Source organism: Notolepis coatsorum (assembly GCF_963971535.1).
Source record: "Notolepis coatsorum genome assembly, chromosome: 14".
Taxonomy (NCBI): domain Eukaryota; kingdom Metazoa; phylum Chordata; class Actinopteri; order Aulopiformes; family Paralepididae; genus Notolepis; species Notolepis coatsorum.
In genome coordinates this window covers 61,911,103-61,934,052 of record NC_140178.1, presented here as the reverse complement: position 1 = coordinate 61,934,052, position 22,950 = coordinate 61,911,103, and the positions used below count along the sequence as shown (strand labels likewise).

Sequence of the window (22,950 nt, the reverse complement as noted above, 5' to 3'; positions counted from 1 at the left end):
GAAACGGAAACTGGTGCTCATCCAAATTCGGTCCGACCACTCGCTATAGGTCCCGGGACTCGAGCTCGACACAATGGATAGCGATCCGTTACCAATAACTCAATAAACAACATGATTTGGACGTATATACTATTATACAACCTGGAGATGGATCGCATATTTCAACATCCCATAATGGGAATCTTTTTTCTCCACGCTCATCGCCCAACGGCCCGAGGAGACTGGGGTAAGTTTCAGCGTTTATGTTTACCGTGTTCGATACAAACTGCTCTAATGATCATATCACCCACACTACATGAATCATCTAACGTTGGCCACGGAATTATAAACGACCCCCCCCCCCCCCATCCGGTCAACATCAGATGATAAGTAGTAACTTCTAGAAGCACGACCATTTGAAATTTTTTATCTGACGCCGATCGCTATCAAACTATTTGATTATCAATATAATGCATTTAGGGCTATAAATCACGTTCTGCAGAATGCTGCAGAAAACGATAAAAACATATTTATACTTTAGACCGTATTTTCGTATGAATATGTGAATGAAAAAGTATAACGTTCCTACATCCTGAACGATAGATAATTGACGTTGAATGGGCCATAGTAATGTCAATTTAGCAATACAATTTAAAAAGTTATAGCCTTGCAAAGAAGGGGAACTTCTCCATAGACAAATGGAGCTGGCAGAGGATGGTATAAGGATGTACATACGCGTGGCAGAGAAAGTGTTAACACAAAAGGATGACCCTCAGAAACAAACATAGTATCAATGAGAGCATCAATAATACACCTTAGTGAAGTCTAGTAAAAAAATAAAAATAAAGAGTTCGTAAAAGTTAATCGTGAGTTAAAAAAAATAGTGGCATTAATAGAATCAGGCAATAACACGTTAATACCGCGTTAACTTTGACAGCCTTAATTTTTGTATCTTTGTATTGTATTTGCCACTTTACCTGGAAGACATTTTTTTTTACAGGAGATGGAGAAAGATTAAAATGGGTGAGAAAGGTTGCTGTGTGTTTTTGACTCTGTTGTCCCCTCTCCATGCAGGACCTGAGCCACGTGGGGTCGGGGGAGGTGCTGGAGGAGGACATCCCCCCGCCTGCGGTGTCTCTGCCCAAGCTGGCAGCGCTGCTGCGCGTCTTTAGCACAGTGGTGCGCAGCATCGGAGAACGATTCAATCCCATCACGGGACCCCCCATCACAGAGGCCTATGTCAGCGATGTAAGGGCATAGAAATGGACTGCCTTTATATTTGATCCAAACTTTACGCTTTACAACATATGACTCTCATTCACCCATTCACACACCAAAAGCAGAGGCAACCGTGCAAGGTGCCAACCTGCTCATCGGGAGCACCAGGGGCGCTGATACCCCATTCATTGCCAGGTCTTTATTCAATGGATATAGTTTTAGACTGTGACATTTGCGAGTGCTTAAAATATATCTTATATTATATCTATGGGTCTAATAACGCCGTCGGGTCTCAGTGAGTTGCTTCTAGTCAACATGCCCGAGACAGATTGTTTTTTCATCGGAACATTTCCGTTTTATACCGTTTTGAATAGAGTATGGTTTGGGTGTTTTTCAGTAATTCCAAGAAAAAAGCGAGAAAAAGGGGTTTTACTGTAATCCAGTCATCACGTTGTAATTTTTCGGCTGATTATCTAATCATCCTGAAATAACGCTAGATTATCATTAGTATGTCTCCTCGTCCATACATGAAATGACCGTCGTAGCGGGGCGCTCCCCCCCGCAGCCAACGGTAAACAGCCATACACGGTCCACACATATAGCTGTGATCGCGGTAGAAATAAATGTCAGATCAACGATCAAATTTATATATAATCTTCTTACCTTGTATCTGATGTAATGCAAAAGAGATAATCCAAATATCTGATCGCAATTCCAAATAATGCTTGTGGAGGTCCGCACCACACTACCGACCGGTTCACAATGACGGGCGGGCGGAGTTACTGCTCGATTCCACCGTTGTATAGAACTGGTTCGCCCGAGTATTTAAACCCCGCCCGCCCGGCTCAGATCGCCTCCTAAAACACACCAACCCATTTTCAATGAGATGCAATAGCTCCGCCTGGCAGCAGAGGGCGGTGTTGACCGTCTGCCAGCTCAGACAGGCTCTGAAGAGGATACCAGAGGCTGCAGCTATGAATTATGAATAGATATAGCGAATTAATGAAATAACCATCCCAAAAACAAGTTAACTCGTTTCTGGCGCTCAACGCATGGCGGCCAATAACGAGTTAACTAGTTTATGGCGCAGAATGTGTTAAGGACATTTTCACCCGCTGCCGGGAAGAGCCGGAATCAAACCGGGAACCTTCTGAATACCAGACAGCCATTCTACCTCCTAAGCCACTGCCCCCTATTAGTCATGTAAGAGCATTATGGGGGACAGTAGGACTGTCCCCTCTTAGTCATGCAAGGACATGGTCCCCTCTTAGTCAATTAGTCTATTAATAGGTCCCTATAGTCATAGTGTTAGTCGAATAGTTGTTTCTTTTACGCTTCTTTTCCATGCTGAATTACTTATTTACTGAACGATTATAAACATTTCTGGGCATGATATTTAAGATTTAAAGAGCCCTTCTGCATAACTGCATTATTATTACAATTAGTTCACAACAATAAAAACAGTAAAACGATTTAATAAAAAAAAAGGAACTGTAAAAACACTACAGAATAATGTATTATGATACCCTACAGAATAATGTATTATGATACCTACAGAATAATGTACAATGATACCTACAGAACAATGTTCAATGAGAACAACTGCAAAATATGTAGGGATCATATCCCAGATGCCTTGGAGAAAACGTAACCCCCCCCCCCACATCCCTCTCCTTCCTTCCCCAGGTCCTAAACCGCGTGCTGGCGTGCGTGAGCACAGCCAAGCAGGTATTGTTCTCGGAGGCGGTTCAGACGGCCGGGAACGAGTGTGTGAGCGTGCTGCTGGTGAGCCTGGAGCCCTCAGCCCAGCTGACGGAGGCCGTCATCACCTACGGCCTGGACCAGCTGGACTCCTGCAAGGCCTGCGGCCCAGACTACTGCCTGGCCGTGCTCAGCCTCCTCACACTGGTAACGCCCAGCCTATGAGTTTTAGCTAGTGTCAAAACCTAGGTCATCATGGCAAACCTAATAAATAATGTAATCCCACTCCAGCCCAGATGATGCCACTACGGATGTATTGATATGACGGATCAAGCTGTGTGTGTGTTACAGACAGTTGACCAGATCAACACCAAGCTGCCTGCGTCATTTGTGGAGAAACTGTTGGCGCCCAACTCCCAGCTACTGGAACTCCGTTTCCACAGAGAGAAAGAGGTGTGTGTGGGGGCGGGGGTGATGATTAGATGACATACTTCATAATATGCTGAAGAATGTGTGTTAGGGATGTCCCAATACCAGATCTGTATTGGGTCCGATACTGTGCTCATGTTCTCGTAAAACTACTCTGATACTACTCTACTGAGTGCCATGTTTGTTCAGGAAAACAATAAGTTGGATGTACACATTTTTATTATTGTTACGAAGGATCAGATTAAACCGAATATATATATTTACCAATTGATATATATTGCATAATATTTGTATATCGTCTGATATCCCTTGTGTATTCTTTGTACATATACACGGAATATCCCTTTACCTAGTACAGACCATAATATTTCATTCTCCTATTGGACAGCGGTCCCTTAGGCGCCACTGCCATACCCCCAAGGTCTAGTTCAAAGTCACCGCCAAAGACATGCCTGGACATGAACGGCTCTGCGCAAGAATACGAGACAGGAATAAGGCTGGTACTAGTTTGTTCACCTAACGTATAAATATGGCGCAGGTGAATACAGAAGTAGTTCGAGTTACCCAAGTGAAGCCTCACCCACGATACAACGTGCGGTGAAGTAGGGCCCGTTTGTCCCCAAATAGAGCATTGAGACTGCGTGCGAATTGATAGCTGAAGTATCAGAGTTTAACGCTGTACCGTCGAGTTCGACCTATTCTATTAAGTCAGTAATAGTCTATTTATGTATAGTGTATCGTGCGGCTACCGTTCTACAGTGACCAGCATTACCAACGTTTCCTCGTACCAGCTAGTGTGCTTATCCAGGCTGGGCAGCTTAACCTGGCGCCTTCATCCGAGGAGCCCTAGACAAGGACCGTGTGGACATGTACACTGGATAACCTACCCGACGACTACATAGCCCTTTTCGGCTGGATTATATTTGCTTTGGTCCTGTAGCTGATGGAGCGGAGAATCGTCTACACCCACAATTGTGTGGGATTTACCCTGTGAGGAGCAACGTCGAGCCCGCCTCTAAGACGCCTGAGGCTGGCTAGCTTTCTTCCATGCGGAGCTGCATGCCGGAGAATAGCTGTTATTCGTCTGCAGATCAAGAGATTATTGCACTGTCTCCTGTACCTGGAGTCTCCCTATTCTTCGTTGACCCAGACTTTGCTACCGACAAATCCTCTCCCCTTGCTGGCCTACAACCGGAGGGACCCTACTAGTATCTCCCGCTGCCCTACTAGTGTACCATAGATATAATTCCTAAGATACAGGTGGTATTCATTATCTCCTGCGTAATATTATAATGGACTTACGCTCTTGACTTACTCACGCACATTCTTCGCCTTACAAGCGCGACTAAGTAAAGTAATGTAATCTACTATTATTGCTGCTAATAAATATTATTCTAACCAAGATTTGTGTGGAACCGTGTCATTGTGGAAGTGTTCATCGCATATACCTGTGTACTGTATGGCCAGTAGTAATGTACATAAGACAGTAGTGGTTTAATGATACCATACTTATTTAATACAGTCAGGGAATTGTACCCCTCAGTTACAATTATATTTATATTATTTACATTATCTTACTCTTACAATGTCAGCAACAGCATTGTGTGTTATATTTCATTTGTTAGTAGTATTCTGTATCGGCAAGTACCCAAATGTATGTACTTGTACTTGGTCTGCTAAAAAAGTGGTATCGGGACATCCCTAATGTGTGTCCTTGGCATTGAAATGGTCTTATGGGGTGTGTGTGTGTGTGCATACTCAATATTGTCATGATTAGGGCTGCACGATTTGGGGGAAATCTCTAATTGCGATTATTCTGACGGATATTGCGATTTCAATTTGCAAATTTCTTTTTTTAAAGCAGCCCAACTGAGGTTTATTGTAAAATGTGGCTTGCATGAAATGATACTTGCATGAAACTAGGGATTGGACCGAATATTAGAAAATTCGAATAGTCGTTTCTGTTAACCCTTTATCTGCCAGAGATTATTCTGATCTTAATCCACTCTCTGCCACCACTGTAAGTCTATGGAGATGTTCCCCTTCTTTGCAGGGCTATAACTTTTTAAATTGTATTGCTAAATTGACATTACTATGGCCCATTCAACATCAAGTATCTATCGTTTAGGATGTAGCAACGTTCTACTTTTTCATTCACACATTCATACTAAAATATGGTCTAAAGTATAAATATGTTTTTATCTTTTTCTCCAGCATTCCATAGAACGTGAGTTATAGCCATGAATACATATATTAGATCATCAAATGTAGTTTGATACCGATTGACGTCGGATAAAAAAAATTTACAAGGTCCTAAACGTCATGCCTCATCATCTGCTGGTGACCGGAGGGGGGGTGGTTTATAAGTCTGTGGCCGACGTTAAATCATTTATGTAGTATGGGTGATATGTTGATCGGAGCAGTTTGTATGTATAATAATAATCAAACAGGCTGAAACTCACCACAGCTTCCTCGTAGCGTTGGGCGATCAGCGTGGAGCAGAAAGTTCGCTATTATGGGATGTCGATCTAGTTGGTCCAGTTCCAGGTTGTATAATACTATATACGTCCAAATCATGTTGTTTGTCGAGTTATTGGCAACGGATCGATATCCAGTGTGTCCAGATGGAGTCCCGGACGAAATATGGGTGAGCACCACTTCCGGCCGCTCACTTCCGGTTTTGGCGATTCGCCGATCGGCCACCAGATGGCGGTCTTGAACCGTTGGAGAGTTGAGAGGAGATCTACAGGAGATCTCAAGTCTCCGTGGGTGAAATATGATTGCCATGACAGATTTTTGAAATATTGATCTCAAAGACGCTGTACGACGTCATTGACGGATTATGCATGGTGAGGAATGACGTCTAAAGTCGTCCTTGGCGATTAAAGGGTTAAGATCGATTAAATCTTTTTACAATCGAATATTCGTTTTGTAAAAAAGAAATATATAAATGTTTTTAAATTTTTATTTTTTTATATAAAATGCTTTTTTTTTATTGAAGCAAACATTCTTATTTAATTCCTTTTTATATTTAGAGACAGCCTAATTTCCATATCCTAATTGATCAAAAAGATGCACATGCTACTGTTTCTGTTTTTTTATTAACACTTTCAGTGCCACTCACAAGATTTCTCGGGTTTTTTTATAGGTGGTTGCATGCCACTCACGAGATTTCTCGGAATTATTATTATTATTTTTTTTTTTTTGCGATCTGAAAAATTATTGCATCACCCGAGCCTACCCGAGTATAGCCGAGGGGCGCCGGCGATCACTGTGGAAAAAAGCGCCCCCTGTCGTCTCCCAGATGACATAAGTGATTTTGGAATGGACTCAATGAAAATGAATGGGGAAAAAAATCCGGTACTCCACATTCTCCAGTTCACTGATCCAGCCGGGGTTACTAGAGTTCATTCTGGAGCCTCAGATCCCTGCGGATCATGGAGTTCTACTGTATCGCGTTGGATCCATACACGTATCGATTTTTTCGAATGGTGATCAGGAATTGGAATATACCAGTTGGATACCATCTGATGTCAGGTAAGGACTCTATGTTATCAGTGGTAGGATAATCAGAGTAAGTTTGATATAGTTATAAGCTGTTTTGTGAAATGTCTTCTTTCGGTTTCACTGTAAAAGTCTGTGAGGAAATCAACGGAGCGATTATCAGTGCGCGGCCGTAATGTGCGTGCGTGCACGTATAATATTGATCATCTAGCGTTTATTTGAAAACGATTCATAAAAAGGCCGACGAATATCAACGTTGTGGAATATTCCACTAAAAGACGATTTTCATAGAATGCTCCAGAATGAGCTGTTTTTTATATCAAAACGGGGGCTTTTCTAACTGCTCTGAAACGGCAACGACGCGATAAAAAAACAATCTGCCTTCAGAGCACTGACTGGAAAATAGTCTTTGATAATGCGATGGGCAGATTAGACACATAGCCATAATTTAAAACATAGATTAGGCGATATTAACGTTAACATTGGCGCCGATGGTGGCATTCAAGCGGTAAAACGGAAAACCAGGCCTGGCGCTGAAAGTGTTAAAGCCGGTTGATAGGCCAATGCAATGCTGTTATTATAGGCTACGATGGTGAATGGTGTAATTTTGATTTATTGCCGGTCAGCTGATAAAAAAAAATATATATATATATATATATATATATTAGGGATGCTCGATATTGGCTTTTTTACCTATACCGATATTGTCCAACTCTTAATTTCCGATACCGATATATGCAGGGTTTCCCCCCAAAAAATTTAATAATTTCAGGTAATTAACATTACATATCTCTTCTTGTTGAATTAACACAACATTATGCATACTTTTTTTTTTTTTAAACTTAAATTTTTTATTAACAGTTTTTAGACAGACAGCACTTACAAAAAATAAATAATAAAAAATAAAGAGACTAGCATCACAATAAAAACAAAAAGAAAAAACAGTGCACATAAATATTTACATGGGTATCACATGGTTAGTTGTCTGGTTCCCCTACTGTTGTTTTCTAGGTATTTGATACAAAGGCTGATTGTGTATCTCCCTTAAACAGGCATAAACAGGTAATTCCTACTCAAAGATGATAAATGTTGACTAAGGCTTGTATGTGTGATCTGGGTCCAGTGACCCTCCTTGAGCTTCTTTCTTCCCTTATCCTTCGTCCTTTCTTTTTTTTTCTCTTGTTTATTAACTTTCACTTTGCCGTTTGGTTCACCCATACACAAACCACATCATCCCTGAATATTTAATATCACACCGTTAAACAGACATAAATAATAAGGTATAAAAGCATTCAGCAATTGTAATATCCCAAAAACTAAATAGAAAATACTAACTAAAGCACAGGTGTGTGACATGGGTTCATAGACCCTCCTTGAACATCTTTCCTCCTTTACCCTTCGCCCTCCCCTTCGCCCTCTTGTGTTGCATTTGGTTCTTCCTCTGTGATGTCGTTCTCGTTCCTTTTATAATCCTCCCACTTTCCCCATCTTTCCCCAAATGTCTCTTCCTGTAACCTCAGCATGTGTGTTATCCTTTCCATATCCTGTATTTCTTCCACTATTCCTACCCATTTTGCTATTGTCGGTGGGTCTTCCTTGTACCACAGTCTCGTTATTGCTTTTCTGGCCGCTATCAACATTATCTTTATTAAATATTTGTCCCCCCCTTGTATTCCCTCGTGTGTCAGGTCTCCTAAGTAAAGCACCAGTCCTGTTTGTGGTAGCCCGTATCCTAATATTCTGATCATTGCTTCCCCTATCTCCTCCCAATACCCCTTCAGCTTCTGACATCCCCAGAATATGTGCGTGTGATTTGCCCCCTCCTTCCCACACATCCTCCAGCATGCTTTTTGTGTTGGTGCATATTTTCCCTTCAGCTCTGGGGTTATAAAGAATCTGATTATGTTTTTCCATCCAAATTCTTTCCATATTCTCGATCCTGTTGTTGAATGTTGTACCTCGCATATGTTCCCCCATTCCTTCCCTGTTATTCCTATCTCTAGTTCTCTCTCCCATTTCTCCCTTATATAATCGGTCGTGTGTCCCTTGCTGGTCATTATAGCCCGGTATATTGCTGATATTACTCTTCCTTGCCCCCCTTCGTATGCCCATACTATCATCTTTATTATTCCATTCTGTTCCTCGTCTTTGGCCCCCCTTATTTCTTTGTTGTAGTAGTCTCTAACCTGTAGATATCTGAAGTGGTCCCTGTTTTCTAGTCCAAATTTCTCCTTTAATTTTTGTAGTGTCTGCATTTCTCCCTTCTCTATCATTTTGCATATCGCTGTTGCCCCCCCCCCTCTCCCACCTTCTGAATCCATGGTCTAACCTCCCTGGTTTGAATCTCTTGTCATGTGCTACCCATCTCAGGACCCCTGACTGCTTCTCCAATTTGTGTGTTTTTACTACTCTGTTCCATATGGTCAAGGTGCATTTGGTGATTGGATCTAATAGTCCCTCTTTTTCTTTAAATAGTTCCCTATCTCCCACCAGAGCTTGTACCTTGTATCCCTCCCCTTCTTTTTCAATGTCTTTCCATCTTGCCTCATATCTGTCGTTACACCAGCACGTCACTGCTCTCAGTTGTGCTGCATAGTAATAATCTTGTAGGCTGGGTACTGCCATCCCTCCCTCTTCCTTTGGTAGTTGTAGTGTTTTATATCTGACCCGTGGTCTTCTCCCCGCCCATATGAACCTCGATATCAGTCTGTCCCACTCTCTAAATTGATTCTGTGGTATTTGTATCGGTAGTGACTGGAATAGGTACAGTAACCTTGATAGTATGTTCATTTTAATGACCTCTATTCTTGAATTGAAGTCCAAGGGCATTACTGTCCATCTCTCTAAGTCTCTCTTGATGTTCTGATTTATCTGTGTATAATTCGCCTCAAACAGTTTCTCCACCCCTCTCGTGATGTTCACCCCTAAGTATTTAATCTTGTCCATGTCCCATCTTATCCCGTACTGTTCTCTAATTTCCGTCGTTGGAGAATAGTTCCATGCTAAGGTCTGTGTCTTTGTCACGTTTAGTTTGTATCCTGAGTAGTGACCATATTCCTTCAGTAGATCCATCAGTGCCGGGAAGCTCTTTTCTGGTTGCCTCATGTATACTATCACGTCGTCTGCAAATAGGCCTAGTTTATATTCCGTTCCCTTTATCCTTACTCCCTTGATGTCCTCGGTCTGTCTGATCAGTTGTGCCAGTGGTTCTATGAAAACGGCGAAGAGCGTCGGTGAGAGACAACATCCCTGTCTGGTAGCCCTCTCTAATCTGATTCTATCCGTCAAGCTGCCATTCACCTTAACCCTCGCTGTCGGTTCTTGATATAGCGCCTTGATCATCTTCATCGCCCTCCCGTTCAGTCCGAACCTCATCAATGTTTTATATAAAAATGTCCAGCTCACACTGTCGAACGCTTTTTCTGCATCTAGGCTAATCAGTACCGCGCTACCCCCTTGTTTTTGTATCTCCTCTACTATGTGTAATGTCTTTCTCACGTTGTCCTGTGTCTGTCTCCCTTTAATAAATCCAGTTTGATCTTCATCTATAATGTCTGGCATAAACGTCTCAAATCTTTTTGATATTATCGATGTATACATCTTGTAATCTACGTTAAGTATGGACACAGGTCTGAAACTACTACATAATTCCCTATCCTTCCCTTCCTTCGGTATCGTGGTGATTATGGCTTCCTTCCACGAGGGGGGCATTTTCCCCTCTTCCATCGTGTGTCTGAACGCCGCCCCTAACATGGGTGCTAATTCAGTTCTAAATGTCTTGTAGAATTCCGATGGGAATCCGTCGCTCCCCGGAGACTTGTTGTTTTTAGCTCTACTAATTGCCTCTTCCAGTTCTTGTTCCGTAATTATTTTATTTAATTCTTCATTCTGTTCTTTCCCTATCGATGGTAACTCTAGCTTCTCCAGATATGTTTCTATTTCCTCTTCTCCCGCTGCTTTTGGCTGTGTGTATAATTTCTCATAGTATTCTCTAAATGTCCTCTCTATTTCAGCTGGGTCCCTCAATATTTCATTAGTCTTTGTATCCCTTATTGTGTGTATCGTGTTCAACTTCTGTTGCGTTCTAATTCTCCTAGCCAACAGTCTGGTCGCTTTTGGTCCCCCTTCATAGTACGTTTGTTTCATGAACCTCGCTTTCTTTTCTATTTCCGTCAATAATTCCCTATTTATCCTGGCCTTTACTTCTTTGATTTCTCCGAGCGTTTCCTGTTCTTTTGATATCTGGTGTCTCCCCTCTAGCTTCTTCAGCTTCCCTATCAGATTGTGATATGTCTCCGTTCTGGCCTTCTTCAGCATTGCTGTTTTTTCCATCAATTTCCCCCTTATCACTACCTTCAGTGTGTCCCATAGAATGTTCGGGTCTACCGCCCTGTTGTCATTTTCTTCCTTATATCTGGCTATCTCCTCCTTGATCTGACTCACCACCCCTTTGTTATTTAATATTCCTACATTTAGTCTCCAAATCGTGTTCCTCCGTCTCCCTTCTAGATCTACTGTCAGATATATGGCACTGTGATCCGATATGTCCGCCACTCCTATACTGCTCTCCCGTGCCCTGTAACTGTCCCCCGTCGTCATCAAAAAGTAGTCTATTCTCGCATATGTCACGTGTGGGTGTGAGTAATGTGTGTATTCCCTGTCCATGGCGTGCATCCCCCTCCAAACGTCTGTAATTCCCATTTCCGTCATCTGAATATTCATATATCTACTGATGGGTGCCCGTCCTTTTCTAGTACTCGTGGTGTCTAGGTCGTGATTCAGTACTACGTTAAAATCTCCCGTACATATCAATATCCCTTCTAGTTCCATCACTATCATATCAAAAATGGTCTCATATAAATCCCTCTCACTCTCTGGGGGTGCATAAACATTTACTAACGTAACCATTTGGCCCTCCATTTTCCCCTTCACCAGAACAAACCTTCCCTCCTTGTCTCTTACTTCCTTGATCAATTCAAATTTGACTTTTTGATTAACGTGATTACTCCTCTCCTCGGGTTTTGTTCAAAGGAACTATAGTATGCATTTTCATATCCAAATCTCTTCAGTTTCTCATGACCCTGTGCTACCAAATGTGTCTCCTGCAGAAAAATCACTTCCATCTCACTTTTTTTACATTTCAACATCACTTTGCCCCTTTTTATCGCATTATTCATTCCATTAACGTTTAACGACATCATTTTTATACCTTTAACCCTTGTCATCCTTCTTCTTCTTTCGTCTGTCAGTCCCCCCCATGTCACACTCATTCCCCCCTCCGGTTGGAGCCTCCGCTCTCTTCACCGAATACTTATAATGATTAACATAAATAAAAAACATAAACTTTACATAAAGTGCTCCCAAGGCGTTCGGGGGGTCCCTGTGTCCCCCCCTGTCCCCTGCTGGTGGGTGAGGGGTTATTGCCCTCCTAGCGAGGGGCCCCCTCCTGACGGCTTGGGGGTTTGAAACCCTTGCCCCCAATCGCTCGTCATATTTGTCCAGCTTTCTTACTGTTTTTTTTTGCTTTCGAGCTCCTGGTCAAAAGCGCTCTGTCCTTCCTTTTGATCAAAGACCCTCTTTTCTTGGTCCCTCTCAATGTGACTCATATGTTTCATTGTCCCTCCTTCCTCCCATATCCGTGTGCGGTGTCTCCCGTGTACCCCTTATTACTTTCTTTTCCTCTCCTCTATTTTCTATGTGATGTCCATTTATCCCCTTAATCCCTCCCAACTGTGTTACTCACAGCGTGTGTCTATGTATCTGTTTCAGTATGTTCTGTGTCTCGCCTATCAAACCTAGTTATATTTCCATTTATTTCCTCCATCAGCTTGTGTATTATGTGTCCATGTATACGTTACGTTCATTTCTATATCCTGCCTCTACCTGGGAATGTGTGCTTGTGCATATGTTATTTCAGTTTCTATACTTTGTCTCTATTTGAATAGTTTTTTCAATCTCTTGTGCGTGTACTCATCCGTTCGCCTCCTCCCGCCTCCTCTCCGTCTGGCCTCCTCATCCGTCTCCGTCCTCGCTCCGTCACGTTTCACCTCGGCCTTCTCCTCTCTCCTCTCTCCGGTTTCGGTCTCCCACTCTGATCCACCTGCGGGCTCCCTCCAATCTCTGCTGCAAGCTCCGCGTCTGGTCCTCCCGCCTCCTTCCTTCTCCGTCCTCCGTCATCCGCATCCCTCGCCGTCTCATCTCTCGCTCCGCTTCTCGTGCCGTCGCGTACGTCGCCGCCCCTTCCTCCCAGTGAATCCTTAGCGAGGTCATGGGTGACTGGAATCTCATTCCGTTTTCTTTCAGGGTTTTCTTCAGTCCCGCGTAGGACCTGCGTGTTATCGCTACCGCTGTCGAGTAGTCGTGATCAAATGATAGTCTTTTCCCTTCGATTTCAATCTTCTTGGTCCACGCGGTTCTGAGTACCAATTCCTTAACCTCGAATCTCAGAAAGTTAATAATCACCGCCCTCGGAGGTCTGTCCGGTTGTGGTCTCGGAGCCAACGCCCTGTGGGCCCTCTGTATCTCCATTTTTTCCAGTCCCGTTTCCTTCAGTTGTTCTTTGATAAGCTTTTCCACATATAGGGTCACCGATTCCCCTTCGACTCCTTCTTTCAGTCCCCATATTCTGATGTTATTTCTCCGTGACCTCCATGTCCGACATCTTTGTCTCCATCTGTTCTTGTTTCTGAATCACACATGTTAATACCTCGTGTATCTCCGTGTTCCATTCCTCCGCGTGTGCCGTCCTAGTCTGTAACTCGGTCACGTTTCTGTCCTGTTCCGCCATCTTCTCCTCCACCCTTTTGATTTCTGTATTCATTTCACCTCTGAAGTCCTCCTGTTCCTTCCTCAATTCCTCCCGTAGCTTCCCAATATCATTCCTTATCGTGTCCGTGTTCAGTTTTATCGCCGCTGTTATGTTCTCCAGTATCCCGGCCTGCATGATCACGGCCCATCCTGGCATTCCCGTGTCTGCCTCAGCGGTACCTCCCCCTTCTTCCGCCTGGCTTTTCTCGGCTTCGCTTCGGGGATTCTGTTTCTTCAGATTCTCTCCTTCTCGTATGTTCTCCAGTTCTATTTCCTTCACAATCGTTGTCTCTTCCTTACTTCTCGTGTGCATTTTCCTTTTTAATTACTTTTCGGGTCTTTTTTTATCCGTTTTTTCGCTCATTTGACCAGGAGCTCTATCGCACGTGTGTTACCCGTCTGCTCTCATACCGGAAGTCCATTATGCATACTTTTGACAAAAAAATCTGAATTTGTTCTTACTTGCTTGCCTAGGTAAATAAAGGTTATAGAAATGTAAAAAAAAATTATAAAAAAAAAAAATTGAAAACAGATACAGATATTTTCCGATATCACATTTTAATGCCGATATCGGCCGATAATATCGGTAGGCCGATAATATCGGACATCCCTAATATATATAATTAATATAATTATTCGATATTATGAAAAGAATTTTTCAAATAGCACTTTTGCTAGAAAGTCCCATCCCTACATGAAATGTCCGTTGGGTTGCTTTAAAGTCGAGCTTCAGTTTAATATTCATATTGTAATAGATTTAAAACATGTGATGGAGCATTACTAACCTACCGGTACCCAACTGTACCTTTATTCTGTACTTTACGCTCTCTGTCAAACTAAACTAAGTCTAAACTTCTCAATTTCAACATTATCACAACACACAACCTAAAACCCCTCCCTACCTGAGCTAACGTTACACACATCGCAATGAAGACATTCTTGGATCAACGCAAGATTGATATCATATAGCCCTTACCTTGACTAGGATGTACCCCAAAAAGAATATTCCAATTATCTGATCGCCATTCCAAGTATTGATGTCCATCGTGTCGCCAACATAATCCACCACAAAACATCGATTGGGAGTATTTGATTCTTCTAAATCCAAGCGTTATAACCGCTCGTCTTGCCCAGAGAAAAAGAGCCAACTCGGATAATCGACGCACAGCCCAAGACACAAGGTTTCAAAGGGTGCTCGATACCGCCGCCTGGTAGGATGCGGCCGGTATGCCTATATTCGAATACCAACGGAGTTGTGCGTTTTGCTAATCTGATTGGCCACTGGCGTTTCTGGTCATGTGACATGTGCACAAATCGTGTGACGGCAAGTTCTTTCGACGGTTAAGCTTAGGCACTCTTTCGAAGTTGGTTAAGGTTAGAGTTTGTCTTAGAGCAGGGATGATATTGTGCGGCCCCCTACTTGACATCAAAGTTTAGTGTTAATGCGGCCCGCGCGCAACTGTTTGCCGAGTCGTTGCGCGAGAGTTGGACTATTATGGGGCTGCGGCACTGCAGATATACCCTACTCCAATGATCCGCACGGACGTTAGACGGTGTTGCACTCGCTACCCAGTCTGTAAGCTAGTAGCAGTCGCAGAGGCTCTGGCTAGTAGTAACGTTCATGTTCTGATTTTTGACGCAAAATAAATATTCAACATTCTCTTTTGAGACGCCGCCTCAGACTCTTATCCTTTGGCACTTGGAACTTGCTGTACTTTGCTTGCAGGTCTGCAGCCATTATTGCTGGATTATGAATAGCACCAACCTTAGCCACGGTACCGTTATCAAGCTAAGCTAGCTGACCTAGCTCGTCTCCCCGCATTGACATTTGATAACGTTAGTAACACCAGCAAGCAAAACACATCCTGTTCGAGCTCCCCGTCACACGCTCTGTCGGGGACAATGGAATTTAACAAAGTATCTGCTGTTAAAATGACAAACAGCATCACACTTTAAAACACGTTCATTTTATAATCATCACTCTCTGCAGGAGATAAATTACGTCATGGGATCGGAGGCTAGAATTTACGTGTACTCGCCGATACCGATACCAGCATTTTAGGCAGTATCTGCGGCATTTCCGATACTGGTATCGGAACAACTCTAATTTTAATGCAAGCTTTCCTCAAAATTCAGTGCTAAGAACCACAAAAATAAATGGAATGAAATCATCATATCAAGCTGCAAGCAGAATTATTGTTAAATCTATGTCACAACGAGAAAAAGCAACGAAGTCCTCACAGTGGCAAGAAGCCATTCTCTCTCTCTGATGCATACATAATAAAATAATGTATGACTGAAGTGATGGAGACCATGTTTGAAGGCAAACAAAAGCAAATCCCCCTCAGATCGCACAGCAACCAAAATACCGTACTTTTCGCACTATAAGCCGCACCTGACTATAAGCCGCAGCAGCTAAATTGAATGATGTGTACATATATAAGCCGCACTGGACTATAAGCCGCAGGTGTTTTAATGTTTAATTACCATATGTAATTAGCATTGGGACACAATACTGTCGGACAAATAACAAGAATTAACTCATTTACAAGTTGTATTAAGTTTAGCAAATAAGGGAACAGATAAATAACATTTCAATGCAGTCAAAAAAGCAATATTTATATTTTTACATTTTCGGGTTTGGTCACGTCGAGTCACATATAAGTCGCACCGTTATATAAGCCGCAGGGTCGAAAAATGGGGGGAAAAGCCGCGGCTTATAGTCCGAAAAGTACGGTAACTGAAATACTGAAATACTGGCTGATGATTTGATTAAACAGCTTTGTGATAGAATAAAAAAAATGCACAGTGCATTTCCATAGCTGTGGATGAGTTCACTGACACCACTGAGAAGCCTATGTTCTGAAATGTTATTGCTAAAGATAGAGAAGATTTGGATCAGTTGTACTTTTTTTTGGAATACTTGAAACCCTTTTTTTGTGGAATATTTGATGCGGCCCAGCCTCACCCAGACCTCCAGCGGCCCCCAGGTAAATTGAGTTTGAGACCCCTGTCTTAGAGCATGGCGATAGAACGCCAGCCCTGATTCCAAACTCTAACCTTAACCAACTTCGAAAGAGTCGCCTAAGCTTAACCAGTGATAAACTAGGCGTTAGGTAGTTTGCAGGCTGTTCGATGCGGAAATGGGCAAAGACACAGCTCGTCACGCAATTGGGCGCACATGTCGCATGACCAGAAACGTCAGTGGCCAATCAGATTTGCAAAACGCACAACTCTGTTTGTTGTGAAGGGCCAGATTAAACCGAATATATATATTTATTTATATATATATATTTAATTGTATTTGTATATTCTCTAATATTCCCTGATATCCCTTGTATATTCCTTGTACAATATGCATTGAATATCCATTCTAGCCTACTGAACATCCCATAATAGTCTCCATTCTACTATTGGTCGAGACCTTGGTGCCAGGCTGCCATACCCCCCAGACCCAGTTCAAACGTACCGCTCAACATGTACGAACAAGTCCTAGTTCCGCGTAGGAATCTGGCTACCGCACCACTAATGGGACTATTTGTTCATAGTGCGTATATATACTGCGCTACTAAAGTAGGACTTCCTTTTCAGTCCAGTTTCTTACCCTCCAATAGAGTCACAGACGTAAAGCCTCCCCGCGACGCCACGTGTGGGAGTAAGGCCAAGTTCGCCTACCATCGGTATTGAGACATCGTGTATATTAATATTTGAATAGTCATATTTGGCACTATATCGTCGAGTTGGACGTAGTCTATTAAGCTAATAATAGTCTGTTAATATATAGTGCTTCGTGCGGTGAGAATACTACCGTAGTCAGTACCCCATCGTTTCGGGCAGAGAACTGGCTGCTTATCCAGGGTGGTTGACCCCACGTGAAGCTGCACCCGAGGAGCCCCAGAGCCGACGAGCGAGTGGACCTGTATACCGGATTATTCTACCGACGACAGCCCGCCTTCCCCGGCACGGATTATGCTTTGTATACGTTGATTATTCCATGGATAAAGACCCCCGACACTGCCGTGTGTTGGAACCCCCCCCCCTGGAGAGGACGCAAGGTGAGGAGACGCTCTGCAAGACTAGGTCGCTTCACGTCTCTCCTCCGTGGACCGGAGGACGCCGGCCCACAAAGAGTCCACCTGCTTTCATCTGTGGTCCAAGGATCGCCGGCGCATTGAACGGCACTACAGTGGGTTCACCTGGGATACCCTTGGCCGGATGAGGCAGCCGGATTCTACCCCCCCCCCCCTTCCTACTCCTGTCGGCTTACAAGCGACCGGATTAACCCCCCCTAGTGTATCCAGTATATAATCATTCAAGTATCATTGCTGTTATTCCTTAAACTATTCCAGGTCGTATATGTACCACCTGCGCCTTCAGAGATTGGACATTCTCTATTGATATACCGACGAATACTCTTGCCATAAAAGTGCATACTAATTCCCATTCATAAATGTGATTGATTTGATTAAGTGCTTGCTCTACACACCATCGCTGTGTAGAAATAAAGACCTATTTCTAATTCGTACATTTGTGTTGGATCCGTTTCATCTACGTGACAGTGTTCATCATAATATATTTATGCCGAGTACTGGGTGGCCGAATATTAAGTACAAAGGTAGTGGTAGTAAGTATCATATCTAGTAATACAGTCAGGGAATTGTACCCCTCAGTTACAATTGGTCCTTCGAGCCGGATGGTAATTAGTGTAATATTAATATAGTGTTATTAATATTGAAATGGCCTATGATGAACACTCCACGAAACGATCCTCCTAACCAACGCCCGCAGCGCGAACGACGGCTCCCTCAGTACTTAGAGGCTTACGCCGTCAGTCAACAACCTAGTCTTCTACTAACAGTAAACGCGGTAAAACTAGAAAGTAAAAGTATGTCTAACCCCAACGCCCAGACTACCCCGACCATAGAGGCCCCTACGGGTTCTAATGTAACTGACCAAGTTCACGGTGGGGACCAGTGGGAACCAGACATGACTTCACACCCCGCCAGTACTGAAGAAGTAGTCCCCGATGAGTCCCGGGAGGAATACAACGCTACCGAGAGAGAACTCGGCACGGAAGAAGACGGGGAGAGCACCGTGGAGATAGAGCTCCAAAGCTCCGCAAGGAGTACCCCGAGGGAAGGCTCCCCTATACAACCGCCTTCTCCCAGCGAGGCAGAGAGGACCCTACAGCAGGCCTTCCTCATCAGCCTGAACGCCGCTGCTGAACGCGACCGACTGCAGATCCAGCAGCGGAGCGAAGAAGAGCATATACGTCTAGAAATAAGACGCATTCAGAGAGAAGAGAATGTGGCCCGAGACCGAGCAGACAGCCAGCGAGAAGCTGCTGGTGCTCTACGGGACGCAGAGCGCGACAGACAGCAAGCGCAACTAATAGAACAGCTGATCAGACGGACAACACCCTCTCCCTCCGCCAGAGGCTCCAGGAACTCGTCTAGACACACCTCCAGGGCGGCATCCCCTAGCCGAGTAAACAACCCTGAACTTGACCAACAGACGAGGTCTATACCCCCCACAGACCACCTCCCCCCACCGGTCCAAGCGAGACCTAGCAACCGGGAAGGAGCAGCATATCCTGTGGAGAGGCTAAACCAGAGACTACAAGCACTGGATGACCTAACTGAAGACGAAGAGGAAGAGGAGGAGAACCACGCCCGACGACAGCACAGTACTCTACCGGACCAGGAGGTCCGGTACAGCCCAGGCTATACTCCCGCGGAGCTGCGCTACAGACCCCCGACTCTATACACGGGTGAGCACGACGCACGACCCGCACCGAGGAACAGCACCTGGACAAGCGGGCCATGGTACACTGCCGGTACCAGCCCATACCAAGGAGCGGGAGGAGACTCGCCTAGGAGGCCTCTCCCCCAACGCTCGCCGATGTATCCACAGTCAGCGTCATACATTGGCACGCCTATGGTACCCGACTTCACCCAAGAGAACCGGGCCCAGTATACAGAACTCCGCATGTGTCTGGAGACCATGTTGGTGGATGTATTGGATGAACGCCATAAATACGCCATCCTACTGAAGCACTTAAAGGTACCCCGCGCACATAATATAGCGCTCACCTACGCGACTTCCACCACCCCATACACAGCAGCGCTGGTAGCATTGGACCAGAGGTATGGGCGCATATGGGATTACGTGATCCAGGAGATCCGACACATCGACCGCTTACCCCCAGCAATAGACAATCGAGCACTGGACGACCTGTCCATCAGAGTGCAGTCCCTGGTAGGGATGTTGGGAGCGCAGAGAGAGACGGGGAGGCATGAACTTTACGCCAACTCAAATGTGGAAAGGATCTTGGAGAAGCTGCCGCCCGCTCGACAGGAGCGTTTTAGGCGACAGAGAGACCACCGAGACCCGAATGGCCCCGAACCGAACCTCCTCGATCTAGCAGACTTCCTGGCGAGAGAAGTCAGCAGCCTACGGCTAGATACATTCGGACGGAGCACCCCTGGCTCCAGAGAAGGAACCAGACGACTAAATGATGGAAGAAGATCGGTGACTGTGATGCACCAATCGGAGTCAGTACCGAGCAGCAGGAGCCACAGTACCCCCTCCAGAACGGAGAAGTGGAAGATAGTGTGCCCCTACTGTGAGAAAGAACACTGGCTAGCGCAATGTGACTCCTTCCCCAAGCTGAACGCGGAGGAAGCAAGTCAATGGATAAAGTCCAACAAGCGCTGTTTTCGCTGTGCGCGCTCACACATGGCAGCCGAATGCCGCTTAAAGAAAAGGTGCACCAAGTGCGATGGAGCCCATCTGGACATACTTCACGACAGTAACAGACGGCGCCCTTCACCCGCACCATCCAGCAGCAAAGCGAGCGTCATGTACATCGATCCCGCCAGCAGCAGTGGAGCCCGAGTACTCCTAAAAGTAGTGCGTGACACTAAGCTACCAGAATAAAGTCCTGGACACTTACGCCGTCCTCGATGACGGGTCCGAGAAGACCCTTCTGCTCGCCTCCGCTGCGGCCCAGCTAGGGCTGCGGGGAAGCGAAACCCAAATGACAATTCGGACAATAAGACGAGATTTGAAGACGATAAAGGGCGAGAATGTCTCATTCTCTATCGCAGCAAGCGGCCAGCCTGAGCGACGGTACCAGATTACAGACGCTTTCACCAGCCAAGAAATAGGACTGTCGCGGTACACATACCCCGTCGCCAAGCTGATGGAGAAATATGCACATCTGCGCAAGTTACCGATCCCGCTCATAGACAATGCTATGCCGACCCTGTTGATAGGCTCCGACCATGCAGACCTCATTGTCCCGATAGACCGGGTTCATACCGGACCCCGAGGCTGTCCTGCAGCAGTCGAGACCCGTTTGGGATGGACTCTCCAAGGCCCGCTCGCCAAATCTCTCAACCGAAGTACAGCCACTAGATGTCTCCACTCCCGAGTCACAGAGGGAGAAACCGCACTCCTGCAACACGTAGAGCGGCTATGGACCTTGGAACAAATGCCCTTTAAGAACGGAAAGAAAGACATTCGCTCTAAAGATGACATTTACGCCATTCACCTCCTCGAGACAGGGACCAAGAGAGTCCCGGTCAACGGCGTGTTGAGATACGCCACGCCACTCCTGCGGCGAGAAGGAATGCCTACTTTCCACGCCAAGACAGACGCCACAGAACGGTACCTGCTGAACACGGAGCGGCGCTTAGCCAAGAACCCCGCCCAAGAGAGTGTATACCGCGCTGAGATTGAGAAGCTCATCACAGCGGGACACGTCACAAAGATGGACATTAAAGAGGCTGACCAGACCACTGAATCGTGGTACGTGCCTCACCACAAGGTCCATCACAACGGTAAAGACCGCATAGTATTTAACTGCAGCTACCAGATCGGATCCCAAAATCTGAATAAAGAGTTACTGCCCGGTCCCACACTCGGCCCCTCCCTACTCGGCGTTCTACTCCGCTTCCGCCAGGAAAAGGTGGCCATCAGCGGGGACATTAAAGGAATGTTCCTGCAGGTGAGATTAGTAGAGGAGGACAAGCCCCTGTTACGGTTCCTATGGAGAGAGAAGCCAGGAGATGAGCACCCAGCCATCTACCAATGGGAAGTCCTCCCCTTCGGAACGACGTGCAGCCCCTGCTGTGCTACATTTGCACTACAGAAACATGTAGCAGAGGACCCAGCAGCGGACGAAGAGGTCCGACACAGCGTAAAGAACAGCTTCTACGTAGACAACTGTCTACAAAGCCTTTCAACCCAGGAAGAAGCCGAGGCTCTCCTGATTAAACTCCGCGCCTCATTGATCAAAGGCGGCTTTGATCTCAGGCAGTGGGCCAGCAGCGATCCGCAAGTACTGCGCAGCCTCTCCTCCGAGGACAAGGCAGCCAGCAGCGAGACCTGGATGGCTACAATCCCGGGAGAAGCCCAGGAGATGACCCTGGGATTGGTGTGGCGATTCAAAACAGATTCGCTTCACTACAGACACAAGCCCCTGACTACGGACCAGGGAAGGCCGGCGGCGGCGCCGACCACCAGACGGAGTGTGTACACAACACTCGCCCGACAATATGACCCGCTAGGATGTATTCTACCGTACACCACCAGGGCAAAAATGATTGTACGAGCATTGTGGGACAAGGACCAGGGCTGGGACGACCCCATTCCCGCACACCTTGCATCCACCTGGAGAGAGTGGGAGATGGAGCTCCACTCACTCCCAGGCGTTAATATGCGCCGAAGCTACTTCCCACCCACGGTGAGGCCAGAGACATGTAAAATGGACTTACACGTCTTCAGTGACGCCTCAGAGGTCGCATACGGATCAGTAGCCTACTTGCGGGCCCAAGAAAGGGGGGGAGAGATCTACACAGCATTTGTCCTCGCCCGCTCGAGAATAGCCCCACGCAAGCAACAATCTATCCCACGTCTAGAGCTCTGCGCAGCCCTAGCCGGAGCGCACCTAGCCACGCTCATCCAACGTGAGTTCACCATACCGGTGCCTAGAACAATCCTGTGGTCAGATTCCACGACAGTACTCGCCTGGATCAAATCGGACTCATGCAAGTACAAAGTCTTCGTGGGAGTCAGAGTCACCGAGATTCAAGACTTAACCGAAGAGTTAACCGGAGAAACAGAGTGGCGCTACGTTGATACAAAACAGAACCCAGCTGACGTCATCACCCGGGGGATCCCCCTGGATGACCTCACCCGTCGCAATGTCTACAGTGACGGCCCAGCATTCCTAAAGCTCCCGGAAGGAGAGTGGCCCACGCCTATCCTGAGGGAAGCCAGTCAGGAGGAGGCTGAGAATAAGAAGCC

The 22,950-nt window shown here is 45.5% G+C and overlaps 1 protein-coding gene across 2 annotated transcripts in view; it reads left to right on the top strand.

Annotated features, from left to right (window-relative positions):
- Positions 1-22,950, top strand: part of smg1 (SMG1 nonsense mediated mRNA decay associated PI3K related kinase) — a 474,356-nt gene that overhangs the window by 102,632 nt on the left and 348,774 nt on the right. For both annotated transcript variants that reach the window (XM_084329910.1, XM_084329909.1), the window contains exons 10-12: positions 1,054-1,227; positions 2,884-3,105; positions 3,250-3,351. In XM_084329910.1, the coding sequence (XP_084186036.1) occupies positions 1,054-1,227; positions 2,884-3,105; positions 3,250-3,351 (498 nt within the window). The remainder of the gene's footprint in view (positions 1-1,053; positions 1,228-2,883; positions 3,106-3,249; positions 3,352-22,950) is intronic.